Genomic DNA, 17,154 nt, shown 5'->3' on the forward strand with positions numbered 1-17,154 from the left:
ATTAAGTACAATAACACAGAAAAAAAAAGTGTTGAACACACCATGGAAAGGCTGTATACTTTGGCAAGGAAATGCACCATACCACCTGAAATCTGTCAGTAATTATTACTTGAACTTCTAATCAGTGCAAACCAACATCAGCTGGGCTAGAGCAAATTGACGGCCCTATAAAAAATGTTGTTTTTTCACCAAGCAGATAAATATGACACACCTCATGATGGGTAAAGGCAAAGAGCTCTCTGAAGACATTCACAACCTGATTGTTGCTCAGCATCAGAATGGAACTGGTTACAGACTTATATCAAAGCACCTGAATATTCCAGTCAGCACCATTGGGGCCATTATTCACAAGTGGAAGAAGCACCACCTTACCATCACCAGACCATGCACAGGAGCTCTTTGCAAGATTTCTGACCAGGGAGTCAGAAAGATAGTCAGAAGAGTACTCAACGAGCCAAGGACCACCCTGAAAGTGCTCCAGAAAGACTTGGAGGCAGCAGGTATAAATGTTACAGAGAAAACAAGAGGCAATGCACTCCACCACCATGGCCTCTATGGACGCTCAGCCCACAAGACTCCATTCCTCAAGAAAAGGCATGTTGAAGGTGGTTTAAAGTTTGCTAAACAGCATCTTGACAAGCCTGTAGAATACCCGGAGAATGTTGTCTGGTCAGATGAGACCAAAACTGAACTTTTCGGCTGTCAGACTACATAACATGTTTGGAGAAGAAATGGCGCTGCACATCACCCAAAAAACACTACACAAACAGTGAAGTTTGGAGGTGGAAGCATCATGGCATGGGGTTGTTTCTCATCTCATGGTGTTGGCAAACTTCATATAATTGACGGAGCAATGAATGGAGCCATGTATGGGGAAATTCTTGATATGAATCTGCTGCCATCCACCAGGATGATGAAGATGAGAGACGTGGCTGGACCTTCCAGCAGGACAACGATCTAAAGGACACGGCAAAGTTGACTCTCAAATGGTTTCAAAAAAAGAAAATCAATCTGTTAGAATGGCCTAGTCAATCACCTGACTTAAATCCAATTGAACATTTGTGTAAAGAAGTAAAGAAAAGGGTTCACCAGAGGGCACCAAAGAATATTCAAGATTTAAAGACAATCTGTGCAGAGGAATGGGCCAAAATCACACCTGAGTAGTGTGGGCGATTAGTTAAAACATACAAGAAGCGTCTGGAAGCTTTCAAACAAAGGCTTCTCCATTAAGTATTAGATGACTCTCAGTTAGCGTGTTCAATACTTTTTTCTTGTGTTATCGCACTTAATTCCACATAATCATTTTTTACTTGATCGTTGTGATTTCTTTTCATGTGTGGATTATTTGAGTTAATACCAATGTCTGGTAGAAATCTTGTATGAATTGCATCTTTGGAAATAAAAGTGATGAGAAAAATGTTGACGCGTTCAATACTTATTTCCCCCACTGTATGATGATGGAAAAATAGATTTCCTTTTTGTCATGCAAAGCCACATATTGGACAATCTCTCTCACTTAAATAAAAAACAGGTGGATCTCCAGCTCCTGTGGAAGGCAGAAAGATAAACCAGAGCAACTTTCCAGCTACACTGGCCTGGGGGGAATGGAGGTGAAAGTCCATCTTACTGTGATTTGCACATGTATTTTTTTCTCTCTGGTGAACTGCAGATCTTTCTAGAACAAATATCACACTGCAACTGTTTGCAGACATGATACAGTGTACATAACAAAAAATAACTTTTAAAGCAAGTATGGAAAGAGCAATATAGCTGTGAGGCATTTCAGCTGTGATGCAGTTAGGAAAAGTAGCTACATGTCATTCGCACCAACTGTTGTTTTATGTCTCTCAGTTGGATCAGGTGTTGCCAAAACTTTAAGTAAGGAATTGCATATTCAAATAAAGGTATTTAAGGTGGAATGATCAGAAAGTAGAAAAACTGAAGACGGGCTCCTCTTCATGGTGTTAATGTTTACAATCACGCCTAAATCACAAATTAAAAGTATATATTAATTCAGATACATTATAATCTGTACAGCAGCCCATATTGACATTCTTATGTACAGACCAGTAATGTTTTACATGTGATACATAGTTCCGAAGTATCTAAATCCAGATTAGATTTGTAAAACCACCTTAAAGAACAACAATATATTCTCAACATTTTTCAAAATAATAATGATGAATAGTTAATGAGATCTCACAACTTAAAAACTAAATTGAACTTATTTTGTCTCCTTCATCATCAAATCATCACCTGGGGACCTCTATCATATGACATGTTCAGTGACAGCTTGGAGGGATCCTGTTTGGAACTCTTTGTACCCCAGCTGTTTTTTCATTATTTCAACAACAACACTGTAACATAGCCTACTCAGGACGTCAGTTAGCCGCTTCTCTCTCTATCTGGCTACATTGTATCAGTGGTTTTTACTTGTGCAGCGTAGGGAGGTCGTCGGTGTCATGCTCTGGGTCTCTGGTGTTGGGTATTACTCCGATAATTGTGCTTTTTAGTGAAGTCCCCTTGAGCAGCCGCTGGCTGACCAGCTGCATGTTCCGCGGAGAGTCAACGCTGAACCGGACGGTGGAGCCCGGGAGGAGCACCCCTTCATGGGTCAGCAGCAGCGGGAGGCGGCTCGGTATATGAATTCCAGCACCGGAGGCCATGGTCCGATACCTGTTACAGCCAGGGAGCTAAGTGATACCCATCGACTGTATAGGCCGTCAATATTAGGTAAGCTGCTCCAGTTTACTACACTTCTGTTTCTGTGCCGTGGACTGTGTCACACAAAAGCACTTCCGGTTAGAATTTCAAAGCAATTTTTTTGATCAACGACGTGAACCTATTGTTTACCGCAGGTGTAAAGACAAACCCTGCGTAAGTTGAATAAAAATGTTCACTAAATCAAAATAAGAAGGTTCTTGTTTTATAAAAAAAAAATAAAACTCAATATTTTTCCTAAAACGACATCTTCTATTTTTATTTTGCCAACTTCCTTCTTGACTTCCTGTTCGGGAAAGATGATCTACGGCGACGGGGAGGATCAAACTTAACGGGGTTGCCTCGTCACAGACAGAGGAAGGCAATATATATATATATATATATATATATATATATATATATATATATATATATATATATATATATATATATATATATATATATATATATATATATATATATATATATATACTTTTATAACATACATCAACTAGTGATGCAACCTGGACACATGATGATATAACTGTGATATAAGTGATATAACTTGGGGTCATCGAGTGTTGCGGGTCATTTCAACATCATACACTCTTGCCCAGGCGACCCAGCCGGGGGTGATCAACCCCCTGACTTGTGTCCAGGTAGCGCTACCCTACCCAGGGATCTCCTCCACAGAACAGCGTAAGGCAACCTCTGCTGCCTCCGTGGCCTCCCTTATGGCCTTTCGTTTACGGGCCCCCCTGATGCCCAACATGCTGTAGCCCCTGCAGAGGGATTGGCCTGTGAACCCTCTGCATCCCACCTCAATGGGCTCACATCTTGCTCCCCACATGTTGACCCGGCACTCCTCCACCAGAGCCTGGTACTTTGCCCTCTTTTTCTCATTGGCCTCTTCGATGCGGTCCTCCCAAGGGACCGTGAGTTCCAGGAGCACTACCTGCTTGGAGGTCGCTGAGGTCAGCACCACATCTGGCCTCGGCGAGGTTTTATATATATATATATATATATATATATATATATATATATATATATATATATATATATATATATATATATATATATATATATATATATATATATATATATATATATATATATATATAGTGTACAACTAAAATGACCAAGATTACATCAAGTACTTTAAATTTAATTTTGAATTAATGTTCAAAAGGTTCTGAGGGACGTTCACAACAGTACCAAAAGCAAACATAACTCTTCAAGGTATTTTTCACATAGGTTTGTGACTGGTGTCAGTAGACCCATGAAATACATCCATACAGCCTCAGATGCAAGGAAGCACTTTTTTTCTAGAGATAGATAGAAAATATACAACAGCCAATTATTATAAAACATCCATACCAATTCTCTTTACATTCTCTTTGCAAAACAAATAATCCATCTTTCTCTTACTAAAGGTAATACTAAAGCTATTCCTCAAGATGTGGTTTATTGTTGTAATGCAAACTAAGGTTTTTGCAATGTTGTCAACAGGAAAAGATAAAACCATAAACTTTATAAGTGTGCTGTACTTGGTGGGATATTTAAGATCTGGTTGTCTCTGGTTTTATTTGGTTGGGGTTTGACAAACCATTAGAAAGAAACACAACTAAATAAGAAGGCTGTGTAACTTTTGACAAGTGCTCAATATAAATTCACCCCAGAAAATGTTAAAGTCCATTTCCATCAGTTTGTAAATATTTAAAATTTTGCTTTACTGTTAAATTGATGTAATGTAAATGATACATCATATGTTACATAAAGAAAACAGTGGATCAATTCTCATGTCTCGTAAATTGACAACCGTTACGAAAACACATGTATTTTGCAGGATGACACAGAAACATAAAAGACAGTTAAGGAAACATCTTAAATATAAATGTGACTCTTGACACAAAGTTAGTTGATAAAAATAAGCCATTTATTTTTTTTTCTATCTTAGAAGTAGCATTTTACATTCCAAAAATAAATAATATCTTGTGTAATATAAAAATCAGTTTAGTAGACAAACAACAATCATTCATGTGTTTGTAGATATTATCTCTCTGTTGGAAGGCAGGTGCGGGCAATATTGCAATACGGTTTCAAAAAAATATTTTTTTACTACGCCTTAAAATGCTCTTGGTTACAAAAAGAAACCAAAAAATTATAGATGTCTGATTTACAAGAATACCTTCCCAGCATCTGTAGCAGTACGCCAATAATCATCTTCCTTCTGTTCATTTAAGAGCTTTTTGTGAGGACCAAGCTCTGCCCAAGAAAAACACATTTGCTTAGATTCAGGCTCAACCCATTTGCATATATTTCAAAGCTACTGAATATAAGTGAGAAGAGTGACAAAAAGGCTCTTGAGGCTTGAACATGCATCATATGTAAACGGTAACATTCATTCATTCATACAGTAAAGTTGGATAAATACACATTGTGCAATCTTTGGATTGTCTCAGTTATAACACAAACGATTCTGAAACGCAAGGAAACCACACATCAGATTTTGAGGTCGAAACCATTACACTATACAAATATGGACAATTGGGAGTTACAGTCAAGGAACCACAACAAAGAATGCTGGCAGCCATGTAGGACGTCCTGAGCTCTTGACAGCTAAATTGTGAGTGGTTGACTGCAATGGCTGAGTGAATAGAGAGAAATATATGTCTTTGTTTTGAAAACAACATAGAAACATTGGATAGCAACAAAAACATTTTGAATTCTTCTGAATCTGCATCTTGAACATAAAGCAGAATTCCTCAACCCCAGTTCCAAAAAAGTAAAGATGTGGTAAAATGCTTGGGGAAAAAAACAGAAAATTATATTTGAAAATCATTTAAACCCTCGATTTAATTGAGAGTGGTGCAAAGACAACGTATCACATGTTGAAAAGTTGAAGAGGAAATATAATTTATACTCCAGCAACTTGTTTCAAAAAGTTGTGACAAGTTGTTACACTATAAAAAGTTGTGTTCTGCTATAAAAACACAGCTGAACATATCTCATCTGATAAGTTTAATTTGTAAAAGGAGGAGGGCTTTCTGCTTTACACCTACCAACGCTTGATCGTTGTGCTGAACCACATCGTTTATTTCCATCCCCTACGAAGAATGCAAAAAAAGGAGGCTCTCTAGGAACTACATGGTGCCGGATGCCCCCGGCCTGATTGATGGTCTCATCTGGCCCATGTGTTTGAAACACAAGAACTGTTACAGGAAGAAAGCCTGAAAACCAATACTGATGGCCATGAGTTTAAGACCCTCAGGTGGTTCTGAATGACTTGACTGCGTAGTAAACTGCACTGGGCACTAAATTAATGTCCGTGTACATACTTTGTCATTGTGTCTAAAAATGTAAGTAAGGACTGTACCACGCTAAGAGGAAACCAACAGCATGATCCAGCACCAGTGATGATTCTAAGTCCATGCTCATTGAAAACAAACAGAGAGGACGTTGAATATTGTTGTGTGGTGTGAAGTCACACAATTTAGCGTTCTTTTTGGAAGTCATGGACACTGCATCTCCCACTCATCATGGATAGACAATAGGAAACCAGACATGGCCTACTTCAGGGAAGAGCTTTTATAGTTCAATAAGACAACGCCAGAGCACACTGTACTCCTTTTACAACAGCATGGCTCTGTAGGAAGACTCCCGGTTCTAAAGTGGTCTGCCTGCTGTCCTGACTTGTCACCTTTGGAAAACACTTGGAGAATCTTGAAATGAAAAACAACGCTGGACACCCTATACTGTTGAGAAGCTGAATTCCTGTATCGTGCAAGAAGAAGACACTATTTCCCTTTGAAAGCTTCAACCTCAGTTGGATTTTTTAAATTTCAAAGGAGCATATATAATGCAAAAATAAAGAAATGCAATCTATATTTTTCAACATTTGATGTTATCTTTGCACAACTTTTGGGATGATTATATAGGCTTTAAAAGGTTTTCAAACCATCAAATCCTGTTTTATTAACATTTTACATTGTTACCCAACACTTGTGGAAATTGAGCTGTAAACATAGCACATTAAACAGAGGCGGTAGGTACAACATAAAAAAATCATCGACTGAGTAAAGAGGAGAAAACAGTAGTTCTCAGTTCAGTCTGTGTAAGTTGCTCTTACTCTTCGTTGCAGTTCTGGGAGCTGTTCATGGAAGAGAAGTCAGGCGAAGATAAATGTCAGCTGGAGTTTCTTTACAATATGAAGGTCCAATGTGTTGTTTTCACCTAGTTGATGTTTTAGGATGAACCTTGGAGGTCCACCAGAGCACTTCACAGGCTTCTCTGATAGAGTTTTAGCAAAGCCGCAGTGATGTCCTCACTCCAGGTGAAGTTAGCTCCCTGCTGAAGAGAAACAAGTAGCTCATACTACTCCCTCCTTCTGTAAGTATTCACCTTTACTCAGTTCCTTGATCCCACACCTGTTGGGTCCTTGTATGTGAAAATAAACAAATGTCTTATATTTGAAAGCCAAGTTTCTCAGCATCCACCTGATCTACCTTTTGGAAACATGCTTTAGACATCTTACTTAAATGCTGTTTTTTTTAATTTGCCTTTACTGTATCTTTGAGACAAAAGAGGCGCTTCAGAGTTGAAGGGGAAATACTTATTAATGTTCAAAAATCAGGACAGAACGTTCTTGTTTCAGTGTGGATTGTCCTTTCACACTTCTCCCAATAGCTCAGGAGAGGTAACGATACCAATCCCTTATTTATATCAACTGGGACAACTTCACCCCGTGGGCTTCTTTTCAGCTTTTGAACTTGAGGTCTTTCTTCTTTCCTTTCCTCCGATGGGAAACGCCACAGTCTACAGAGAAGACAAGAGACAATCCATCACACATTTAACTTGAACTCTTCTTTGCAACCCTTCATACGGATCCATTTTACAACTTGGACATGATAAACCCAATGAAAGGACAACCTTGATCTCAAGTTTCACCTTTTTGTGGATCTTGTGAGCAGTTACAGCAGGCCTTGTGTAACTTTGCTTTATACGCATTTGATATAAGTCTGCAGCCAAACCACAGACTTGGAATACTTTGACAGCATGTTTGACTTATCCAGTCTGACTTATTTTCCGTAACCACACGAACACTTCCTGGAATGGCAGAAAATGTTCTTTATCACGCAAACACTTTTCTTTACCTGCAGGCAAGCTCTACATTTTTCCACGCATTAAAGGAAAATAATTTAGAATCAAATTTTTAACTCACAGAGCATTTAAATTTGTTTTTATTCTGCTTGGAAGACATCGTTCTACGTTTTGTTTTTTCATTTTATTGCTTTGCACAGAAATGAAAAATGGGGGGGTGATTTCAGTCCAGTATCTGTTTGCTATTATGAGACAACTGTCAGGCCCCTTTACACAATGTTTAATCTGAAAACGCTAAAACGCTGTGAAAACGCAGAGAAAAAAAACTGAACTGGACTGAAAACGCTGCAGTAAGCATGCCAGGCCTGTAGGTGGTGCTATAACTGTCTTGTCCAGACGCTGCATTTGGGAGACCTCCACTGAAGTAGAGTTGAGCCGGTCATCTGGTGAATTGGGGAATACTAAGTTAAAAAGTTGAGCAACAGATGCACATTTTGTTGAAAGACAGTCAGCAGATTCAGTAGCACAGGCACAACATGGTAGTTTGCGACGATCGTAACAACGGTACTTTTGTCCTGTTGAATACGCGCGCAAGGCGGAGTGTGACATCAGAGTTTCCACTGAAAACGCCGGCTAACTGTCTACACAGCAACAGTGATGGGAGCGTTCCACAAAAATCCCACTCTGGAGTCCGTTTTCAAAAGTTTGCGTTTTTTGTCGGCTGAAATGCCATTTCCGTGTGAACGCGAGGCTGAAACGCAATGAAACTTTTGCGTTTCACCCTAAAACCGTTGTCGTGTAAACAGCCCCTCAGTCATACCTATCCATGCCTTGCCTACTAACTTATTAAGGCAAAAGCTCATGTTATTTCATCCCTTCAGTGTTAAAATTACAGTTTGCTGTTTGACTCGTGTTTAATCATTTTCTTGACTGAAATTTTCCATCAAACATTCGTAGTCTTCAGGGAGCAAATAAAGTCCTTGCATCGTGTGTTCATTACCTACTCTTCCACTCCCTCACAGTCACAAGGATGAATTTAGGTACCAAAACATGGTACCGTTTGATTTTACATGAATAAGTACTTGGTCCTGTAGACAGAATTTGGTTCGTACCAATAAAAGTACCTAATTCGGTATCCATCCCTAGTTTCACTTTCTGGTCCCTTTGGTCTCAGGTTTTGTTGGTGGGTTCTTGAGTTTTCACATGTTGTTGTGATGGTTAATGGTGAAGCACTCCATAAACCCTTATTTTTAAAAGGTGCTGTACAAATAAAATTATTATTATCATATCGCATATCGTTAGCTAGCTACAATACGATAAAAGGGAACAAAGGGGATGACATTTCATTTCAAATCATCAGAAACTGGTCTTTTCAGTTCCCAAATATTTACAGAGTGCTGTTAAATAGGAGTTGATCCATCACAATGGTAAACATGCCGTTGACCTAAATGTTTCAAAAAGTACTGCTTATGTCAAATAGGCATCAAAATAATTTTCTTTGAATTGTTGTCTTTGCCTTGTTTTCATTTTAGATGGGCTTTAAATGATTCTCACAACATCAAATCCTATTTTGATAACATCTTAAAGAGCTTCACAAACTTTTTTGGAAGGGGTGAATGACAAAAAGGCTGCTCAAATGGCATAGCTACGATCATTTTAGAGATATATTCATCCCTTTACTAATCTCTTTTTCAGCATTTTAAAATCATTTCCGAATATCTTTCCAATCCACATGTCTCTGTTCTGTCAGTGCCAGGTAAGTTGGATGATATTACTAACATGTTTTGTGTACTGAGTAAATGCTGATGCATTTCCAATAAAAGCATTAGCAAAATTTTTGTTATAGCATGGAAGCGTATTTATGTTTTATCTTCGACCAAAAATACACTCTAAGGTTTTATGATTCCTTTTCTTTGTAATTAAATTTTCCAGTGGGGGGAAACATCTACAGTTTGTTGCTGTCAATGCAGTGCATTGTGACAGACCAGCTGTGAGAGTCTGGGAGTTTTGTAAAAAACATAAACTCATAAAAAGCTAATGAAAATGAGTTGTCAAGTGACGGAACAGAAGACAAAAGCTTTCATAATTAAAAACTCAAGCAGAAGATTAAACATCATAATGAACCAATCATATTTTGCCCAATTTTCAGGATTCCAGCACGCTAAAGCTGTTAACTGACACTTTCGTGTAACACATCATTAAACTTATGTTTTTATGTTTTATGTGTTTTTGTTTTTGCTTTTCCAAGAAATATGTTTTGCAATATTTATCCAAACAGCATCTTTCAGATTGAGGCAAGCGACCAAAAAACTGTTCTAGCTGTCGACTCTAAAACGTCTCTGTCACGTCGTAACTAACACTTGGGTAGATTTTCTTGAACCACTTATGCAGGGCAGACATTTTTCACTTGCTTAACCTAACCTGAAAATTGAAGGCAAATGTTGATGCATCCTTTGATGTCATGCACAATGACATGCTCTGCCAGGGAATTCTTGGACTGCCACTATCTTCATTAAAGACCCACATTACACATTTATCTAAACTTGGTTCTTCAAGTTTGAGTTTATAAAGTGAGTTTATTTGTCTGTCATAGGCTGTGCTGTTGACACTTTCATATATCAATAAAGGAAAAATACAACATCATAGTCTGTGCCTGTAATTTTACTGTGGGTGAGGACATTATACTCACAGTCCTGCTGCACCTCTGTGCTGGTAAAGCACTCTCTGAACAGGCAGTGCATGGTATGACACAGGTTGTCCAGGAGCGTTTTTGGAGAAGCATATCTCCAGCTGGATGGTGGCACTCTTTCAGGTTCTTCTGTTAAATGGTCCCAAGTGTCCTGGATGGTCTCTGGAAGCTCCTGCTGGAACACCTGCACACGCCCAAACCCAGAAACACATGTGCAAGTGAGAGGCAGTCAGCTTGGCCAGGTATGAGAATCGACATAAAAGTATGATGCAAACATAGAAGCATGAGATTTTTTTAATCCAAGAATTTCTGATACAACATAAATCGTTAGCAGAGTGTTGTGCCATCAGAAACACCCACTCTTTGGGAATTTCACCAGTATGTAAACTCACCTCATCTTTCAACTGCTGACATTTTCATAAAGGTAACAGAGGTTAAAGCTGTTTAAAACTCCCCAGACTCTGTTGCATGTGCACTGAACCGGTTTAACTGGGTTTACATATCAGCAAACTATCAAGAGATCCATTTCTGACAGAGAGGAAGTGGTCTGCAGAGAGAGTGGCTGTTATCACTGAGCCATCAGGCTGCAGCACAGGGATCAATGAGGACTTGTGTTCATGGTGGATAAACAGGGGGAGACTGGTTCAAGATAAAATGCCAGCATAGATAAGACATCATTTCAGACAAACTGAATTAAGCAGTGTACTGGGACTGCCACTCACTGCAGAGTGAAACCCTGTTAACGTACTGAACTGAAAGATTAATGAGCGAATTAAATTTAATGTCACTTCTATTAGATCTTTTATGAAGGATGTATCCAATTTTCTAAATTTACCTCCAATATTGGTTAATCTGATCAATGTGACATGCAGCCCATGCCTCTGATAGTCTAACTCTGAGCATCTCTATCTGCATTATTACAGATTTGAGAGCTTGCTTACCTCAGCAGGATGCGACTGTACGAAGACTCCCTCCAAATCTCTGAAGCGACTCTCCAGCTGAGCCGTGTATGGGCGTGAAGGATGCCTCTCTGGCAAAACCCGGATGATCTGAAGAGTGAATTCATTTTTAGTATAAGAGAGCAAATATCACACTTATATATCATCTCGATTTAAACACTTGATTTCATACCCATGTCAAAATCTGACTGTGCAAAACATGAAAAATAATCTGATATTAATGAAATAAAGAGTTGGAATCCAGAATGTGTTCATACCCCGTGTGTTCGTATCTCAAGCGTATTTGTCTCATGTCTAGCCAAATTCTCTCATAAGACTTTGATCTGACACACACTGACCTGACAGCTCCAGGGGAAAAAAAAACAACAAGATATTCTCAAGGTGCAGCAGGAAAACAGGAGACTAAACGTGCTGTTTGGGGGGGGTTGTTTGAATTGGACTGCAGCGCCACCTTCTGGCCCAGAGTCTCATGCACAATGTTGTGAAGACCTGACTTTTAACAAGGCATGTGTTTGTTTTGGAAAAAACTGATCGGAACAAATTTTCTTTGTTCAAGACGACTTTTTACTGGATACAACAAGCCGATACAACAGTCATGTAGCGCTGTTGTTTGAAGCTTGACAACAAGCAAACATAAGTTTTTACCATAGCTTAGTAGCCAGCTATATGTAGCACTACCAGCAGCCTGGTGCTACGACGTATCTGTAGGCTAACGTGAGAACAAGCTAACTATCAGTTAATACAGTAGTTTGGTAGCCGTCCATACGTAGCTCTTCTGACAGCCTGATGCTGGGATCATTTTCAGCAGAGAAAACAAAGATCTCTCTTCTCACTGCTAACTTTGTCGGGAGTGGTGTGGTCACAGAGACTCAGATGTGCCATAAATCAATCCAAAGCTAAAAAGTAGCATTCCACAATAACCTATATTGGCGCTGATAATCTCATTTTAAAGCGTGGATTACAATCAGGCATCTACTCCAAGAGAGACTTTTTGAAGATCACTTAGAAACTCCTCAGAGACCCCTTTAAAGGGCAACTCTGTTTTTTTGACACCTGGACCTTATTTATAGGTGTGTGCATGCTCATGTACTCACTCAGACAAACATCGTGCAGCTCGGAGTCCTTCAAAATTTTAGATCCAAGATTTTAGCCGCACTTAGCGGGGGCCACGGCAAGGGAGCTTCAGCGCGGGACATAATCTCTGCAAAATTGCTCATTTCTGCTATATTTTTTCATCCATCGCTATCCATCGTTATCACAAACACGCTCCTCTTCTGTTGCCATAGGCGAACACGGTCCACAAACGCACTACCAGTTCGCATTGAGTCGTGGACGTGCTCCTGTTTGTTGTTCTTGAGCCAGCTCTTCGTCTCTCTCCCTCTGCATCCTTCTTTCATGGAGCTCCTCCTCCGTGTACTCAGGCTCAAAACGGTAAGGACAACCATCAAACGTTTGTTTACCAGGTCAGCTCTGGGTCAGCTGACCCACCTGAAGACAGTAGACGAGCTGACTTTATGATAACACTGGCGATGGATGAAAAAATATAGCCAAAATGAGCGATTTTGCAGAGATTATGTCCCACGCTGAAGCTCCCTTGCCGTGGCCCCCGCTAAGTGCGGCTAAAATCGGTTGGATCTAAATAACTTCTGAAGGACTCTGAGCTGCACGATGTTTGTCTGAGTGAGTATATGAGCATGCACACACCTATAAATAAGGTCCAGGTGTCAAAAAACCGGAGTTGCCCTTTAACTAAACTCAAATAAAAAGGGAGGCAAACTCAAAAACTAAACCAAAACTCTAAAAACACTTGCACACAGAAACAAGGAGACATGGATGACAAGGACCGACATATGGACTGTGTAAGAACAGCTAATGAACTAAATGTTAAATTTGCTTGAAAAGCTTCTTGAAACAAGTCTCAGACATTATTTAATGAAACTTGTTAAGAAACTTTCACTTGTCTCATCACAAGCAATTCAGGCTTTATAAGTGGGTTGTAATGAGTAAAACAAAACTATTTTCTGGTCTCTGCTCTGGTCATTGTAGCTTTTATTAGATCAAAAAATGCAGTTTGACTAGAATTTGGTCAGATTAACTTGCTAAGATCTGAGTTTTGCAGTACAAGGAATTTTTCATACAAATACACACTATAACTATATTGAAGTAAATTCAGCAAATGCAGAATTAATTCCCAACATAAACAATTACAAAGCCCCTATGAGGGGTTTGAGCTGAAAGTAAGGACCATCTGCTTAAAGGTAACCATCACTTTGAAGTTATTTTAGGAGTCAGAAACAGCTGCCAGGGAAGGTGTCTGTCAAAGTGAAACCATCAGATTGATGGAACAGCTTTTTTATTCTATTACAGCCAAGAATCTTGGTAAGTGATGCAAGAGACCTGTGCAGACAGCATAACAAGCCTGTTAAAAAAGACTCCTGTATAAGACAAGATTACCCAAGATGGAGTGTCTGTTCGATGAATTGCAAACCTCATTTTGTTCACAATTTAAACTGATTTAAGAAACATAAGTGTGTTTTTTTTAAGTTTGGGCCTTAATGAAAAAAACTCTAAGCTGAAGGAAAAGAGTAGTATTCTGCAGTGGTGGCTGCTGGTCAGTCAAGGAGGGGAAGCTCATTTTTTTCCGGCCTACATCATAAATCTATTTATTTATTTCAATGTAAATTCTACCCTCTGTTCCTTTTCAATAAAATGATCTGTGACCCTGTCGTACAACCAGGTGTTTTTTTAGGGGGGGATTTTACCAGTGTTCTCTCAATGGCCAACAGAGCTAGACTGCTTAAACAGCCTTGGCCCATTGTGTTGCAGGTGTAAGACTTCACTGCAGGCTGTAAGTGTGAGTGACAGGAGGAGAAGCTCTGCAGCTGTAGCTGTAGCTGCTTATTGGTGAAAAGAGAGAGAATCTTTAAACACAACAATCGTCGTTTTTAAGAAAGGTAAACTCGCTGGGGATCGATAAAGCCTCCGGATCAGTCCAGAACAACTGAATGTAAAACTCAGAAGATGCTCTGGTGGAGGGTTATACTTCAAGATCCCTGACTGGCTCATTTCACTGTCAATCAAAAAGGGATTCGGCCTCAGACAGATCATCCAATCATCATGCAGAAGCCCAGCGTCCAGGCCGGCAGTGGCCTCATAGACCCCCAGAGACGCTGAGCGTCCGATGGGCAGGACAAAGCCCTGCGTTTATCCAATGACCGTCCAGTTTCCACAGTGGAACAACCCACTCTACGCTTCCCCGCTGAAGTCAGAAGATGCTGAGCGTCTGACTGTGTTAAATAGCTGAGACGCTGCGGGGATGAATGAGAAGGAGGTGGAGCCAGTTACCTGTGATAGGTAGCTGATTCTGAACAACAGATGAAGGAATTCTAGCGCATATTTTGTCAATGAAATGTACACACAGCAGAACATATCACCACTTTTTTGGGGACATTTTTGGGGAAGCTGAGCTTCCCTTGTAGTCTTAGAGCATTCACCACTGGTATTCTGAGATTGAAGTCTTGAATTTAGATTAACACAACAAATTTGCTTGGAGAATCTTGTGTTAGGCTAGTAACTGTGGTAACTGTTCAAGGTGTACTCCACCCTGCGTCCAGTGGTAGCGGTGACAGGCTTTGTTTGCTCTAAGGGAAAAGAATTAGGAAATAATTTATAATAAAGTGATAACAGAAGATCAAATAAAGCCAACTGAAAAGTACAAAAAGTACAATGCGTGTGTCAAACCAAGGTGTTTGTTTGCAGGAGGTGTGTAACTTTCCAAATAAAAAGGGGGGGCTGAATGGAGCATGCTGAACTAATTATTAATGCAACGCGTCAATCTTCAGAGAAGAGACTTTCTATCAAGTTTAGATTTTACAGTGAGGACTAAACTTGGAGGGTTTTTCATTTGTAGTCCAGCTTGAATGTCTCCTGTTCATTCAAGCACAGCTGTTTGCAGGAAGACAGACAGCAAGAGACAGAACTCAATTTCTCGCAATGCAATCCTGAAACCCAAGCTGCACTGCCAGGAAACGGTAGTGGTACACTGAAAGTGAGGCTTCTGCCTGAGGTTCATGACCACCAAGTCCTGGCAACACTCAAAACCCCAAATACAACTCCCTGAGGATATCCTGCCTTTAGCCTTTTAGGCAACGGTTGCTGGTTTCTGAAGATGAGATGGTAAAAGTCAAGAGAGGATTGTCTCTTGTTAATGTTGGTAATGTGTCATACATCTCAACCTATCAGCACTGAATCTTGTATTTATACACAATGTCTTGTTTTCGGTGGTTCACAGGTTCATATGCTAATATTCTCAGACAGACCAAAGCCCGAGTCTGTCTGAGCAGCTCAAAAGTAAAGTCAGGGGATGATAAATGGTGTTCCTTCATTTATGATTTATGACTCAGCTTCCCAAGAGGCAAACACCGTGAGACCTCGCTGGCAGATGAGTCTTCTGTGGTTATTACCACCATATTGTGTTTATTCACCATGTGGCCTGCAATACTTTGTGTTTCTGCCAGCTGACTGAAGTTGACAAATTTCCCATGAAGACCAGATCCTATCCTTCCAATCATTTCATTTTGCCTCCATTATGAAACAAAACTCATAATATTCAGTCGTAAAACTCAGTGAAAATCAGTCTCCCCTTCAGCATCTGTCATAATGGAAATAGAGACATTTGTCTGACAGCTTTAATCTGAATTTGTTAATCCTCTTTTTTTATTGTGGTAATAATACACTATTTGTGTGTTTTCTAATATTGGATAATATCAAAAATCATCTAGCAAGTACAGAGAGAGCTGAGAGGAAAGGGGCTGAGAGGAAAATAAAAGCTTTTTTCCAATGGTTTCACAGGTTTTGTCAAAATAACCTATAAACACATACACAGCTTCACACCAATGTGAGAGAATTTGCTGAATTTGGTGAATTTACTGCTAAAGAGGAGCGTCTTCCTGCTGCTTTGTGTCACTGCTCTATCATCTGCAATAGCCACCACACCTGAAGCGCAGATGGCCTCGTGGTTTAGGTGGTGCTCCATGAGGTTCGCCCTCATGTGGGTGGCCCAGGTTTGATTCCAGCCTGTGACCTTTTTCCTACTTTATCCACTGTCCTCTACTATCACATTTAAGGCATGAAAAAGCCCCAAAGTTATCTTTAAAAAAATAGCCACCACACCTCGCACTCCTCATGAGCAACTGCGGACATTTTTAGAGATCCTTTCTGCATCTAAAATCCATCTGTTATGTTCATGTCTGTTGAAGGCAGACTGACAGCAGAGAAGAGAGTCCAAGATATAATCTGGTGCCTGTTTGTTTTTTATTAGTCCTGAGCTGCGAACTGTTTTCAGGGAGCTCTACGTCCATGAGATGGGGAATGAACCCAGGAATGGAACCAATTAAAGGATCAAAACACTGCGAATGAGTAAAGTGAACATAGACTTCATCTCTGCATTATAAATGATAATTCAGAGGACATTTTTTTTATCAAATCCACACTACTTTTAGGTAACAACTCTCATTTATGATACCTTTTAAAGTTATACCATCTTCTGTGATTACTACTATTTCAGCACAGTGTAAAGGTTGGAAATGAAAAATAACAAATCAATCAATTTGGGTGACTAGGAATTCGTTTTTGTCGCCCTGGTATTAAAATGGTGTTTATTTTACTTGGTTTTGACAGGAATCTTACTGAAATGTAAAATGCTGG

At 39.6% G+C, this 17,154-nt stretch overlaps 2 protein-coding genes across 2 annotated transcripts in view; both read right to left on the reverse strand.

The window, feature by feature from the left end:
• Positions 1 to 2,853, reverse strand: part of lonp2 (lon peptidase 2, peroxisomal) — a 33,621-nt gene extending 30,768 nt beyond the window's left edge. The window contains exon 1 of the mRNA XM_074678243.1: positions 2,434 to 2,853. Coding sequence (XP_074534344.1) covers positions 2,434 to 2,666 — 233 coding nt within the window. The 5' untranslated portion in view covers positions 2,667 to 2,853. The remainder of the gene's footprint in view (positions 1 to 2,433) is intronic.
• Positions 2,854 to 6,722: 3,869 nt separating this feature from the next.
• The window catches only part of il34 (interleukin 34), a 46,822-nt gene continuing 36,390 nt past the window's right edge, over positions 6,723 to 17,154 (reverse strand). The window contains exons 6-8 of the mRNA XM_074678072.1: positions 11,431 to 11,538; positions 10,490 to 10,673; positions 6,723 to 7,515 (exon numbers count right to left, since the gene is read on the reverse strand). Of these exons, the coding sequence (XP_074534173.1) occupies positions 7,457 to 7,515; positions 10,490 to 10,673; positions 11,431 to 11,538 (351 nt within the window). The 3' untranslated portion in view covers positions 6,723 to 7,456. The remainder of the gene's footprint in view (positions 7,516 to 10,489; positions 10,674 to 11,430; positions 11,539 to 17,154) is intronic.

The sequence above is a fragment of the Halichoeres trimaculatus genome, unplaced genomic scaffold (assembly GCF_033239565.1).
Source record: "Halichoeres trimaculatus isolate MK-OKI-2021-1 unplaced genomic scaffold, fHalTri1.1 fHalTri1_scaffold_10, whole genome shotgun sequence".
NCBI classification, from domain to species: Eukaryota; Metazoa; Chordata; class Actinopteri; order Labriformes; family Labridae; genus Halichoeres; species Halichoeres trimaculatus.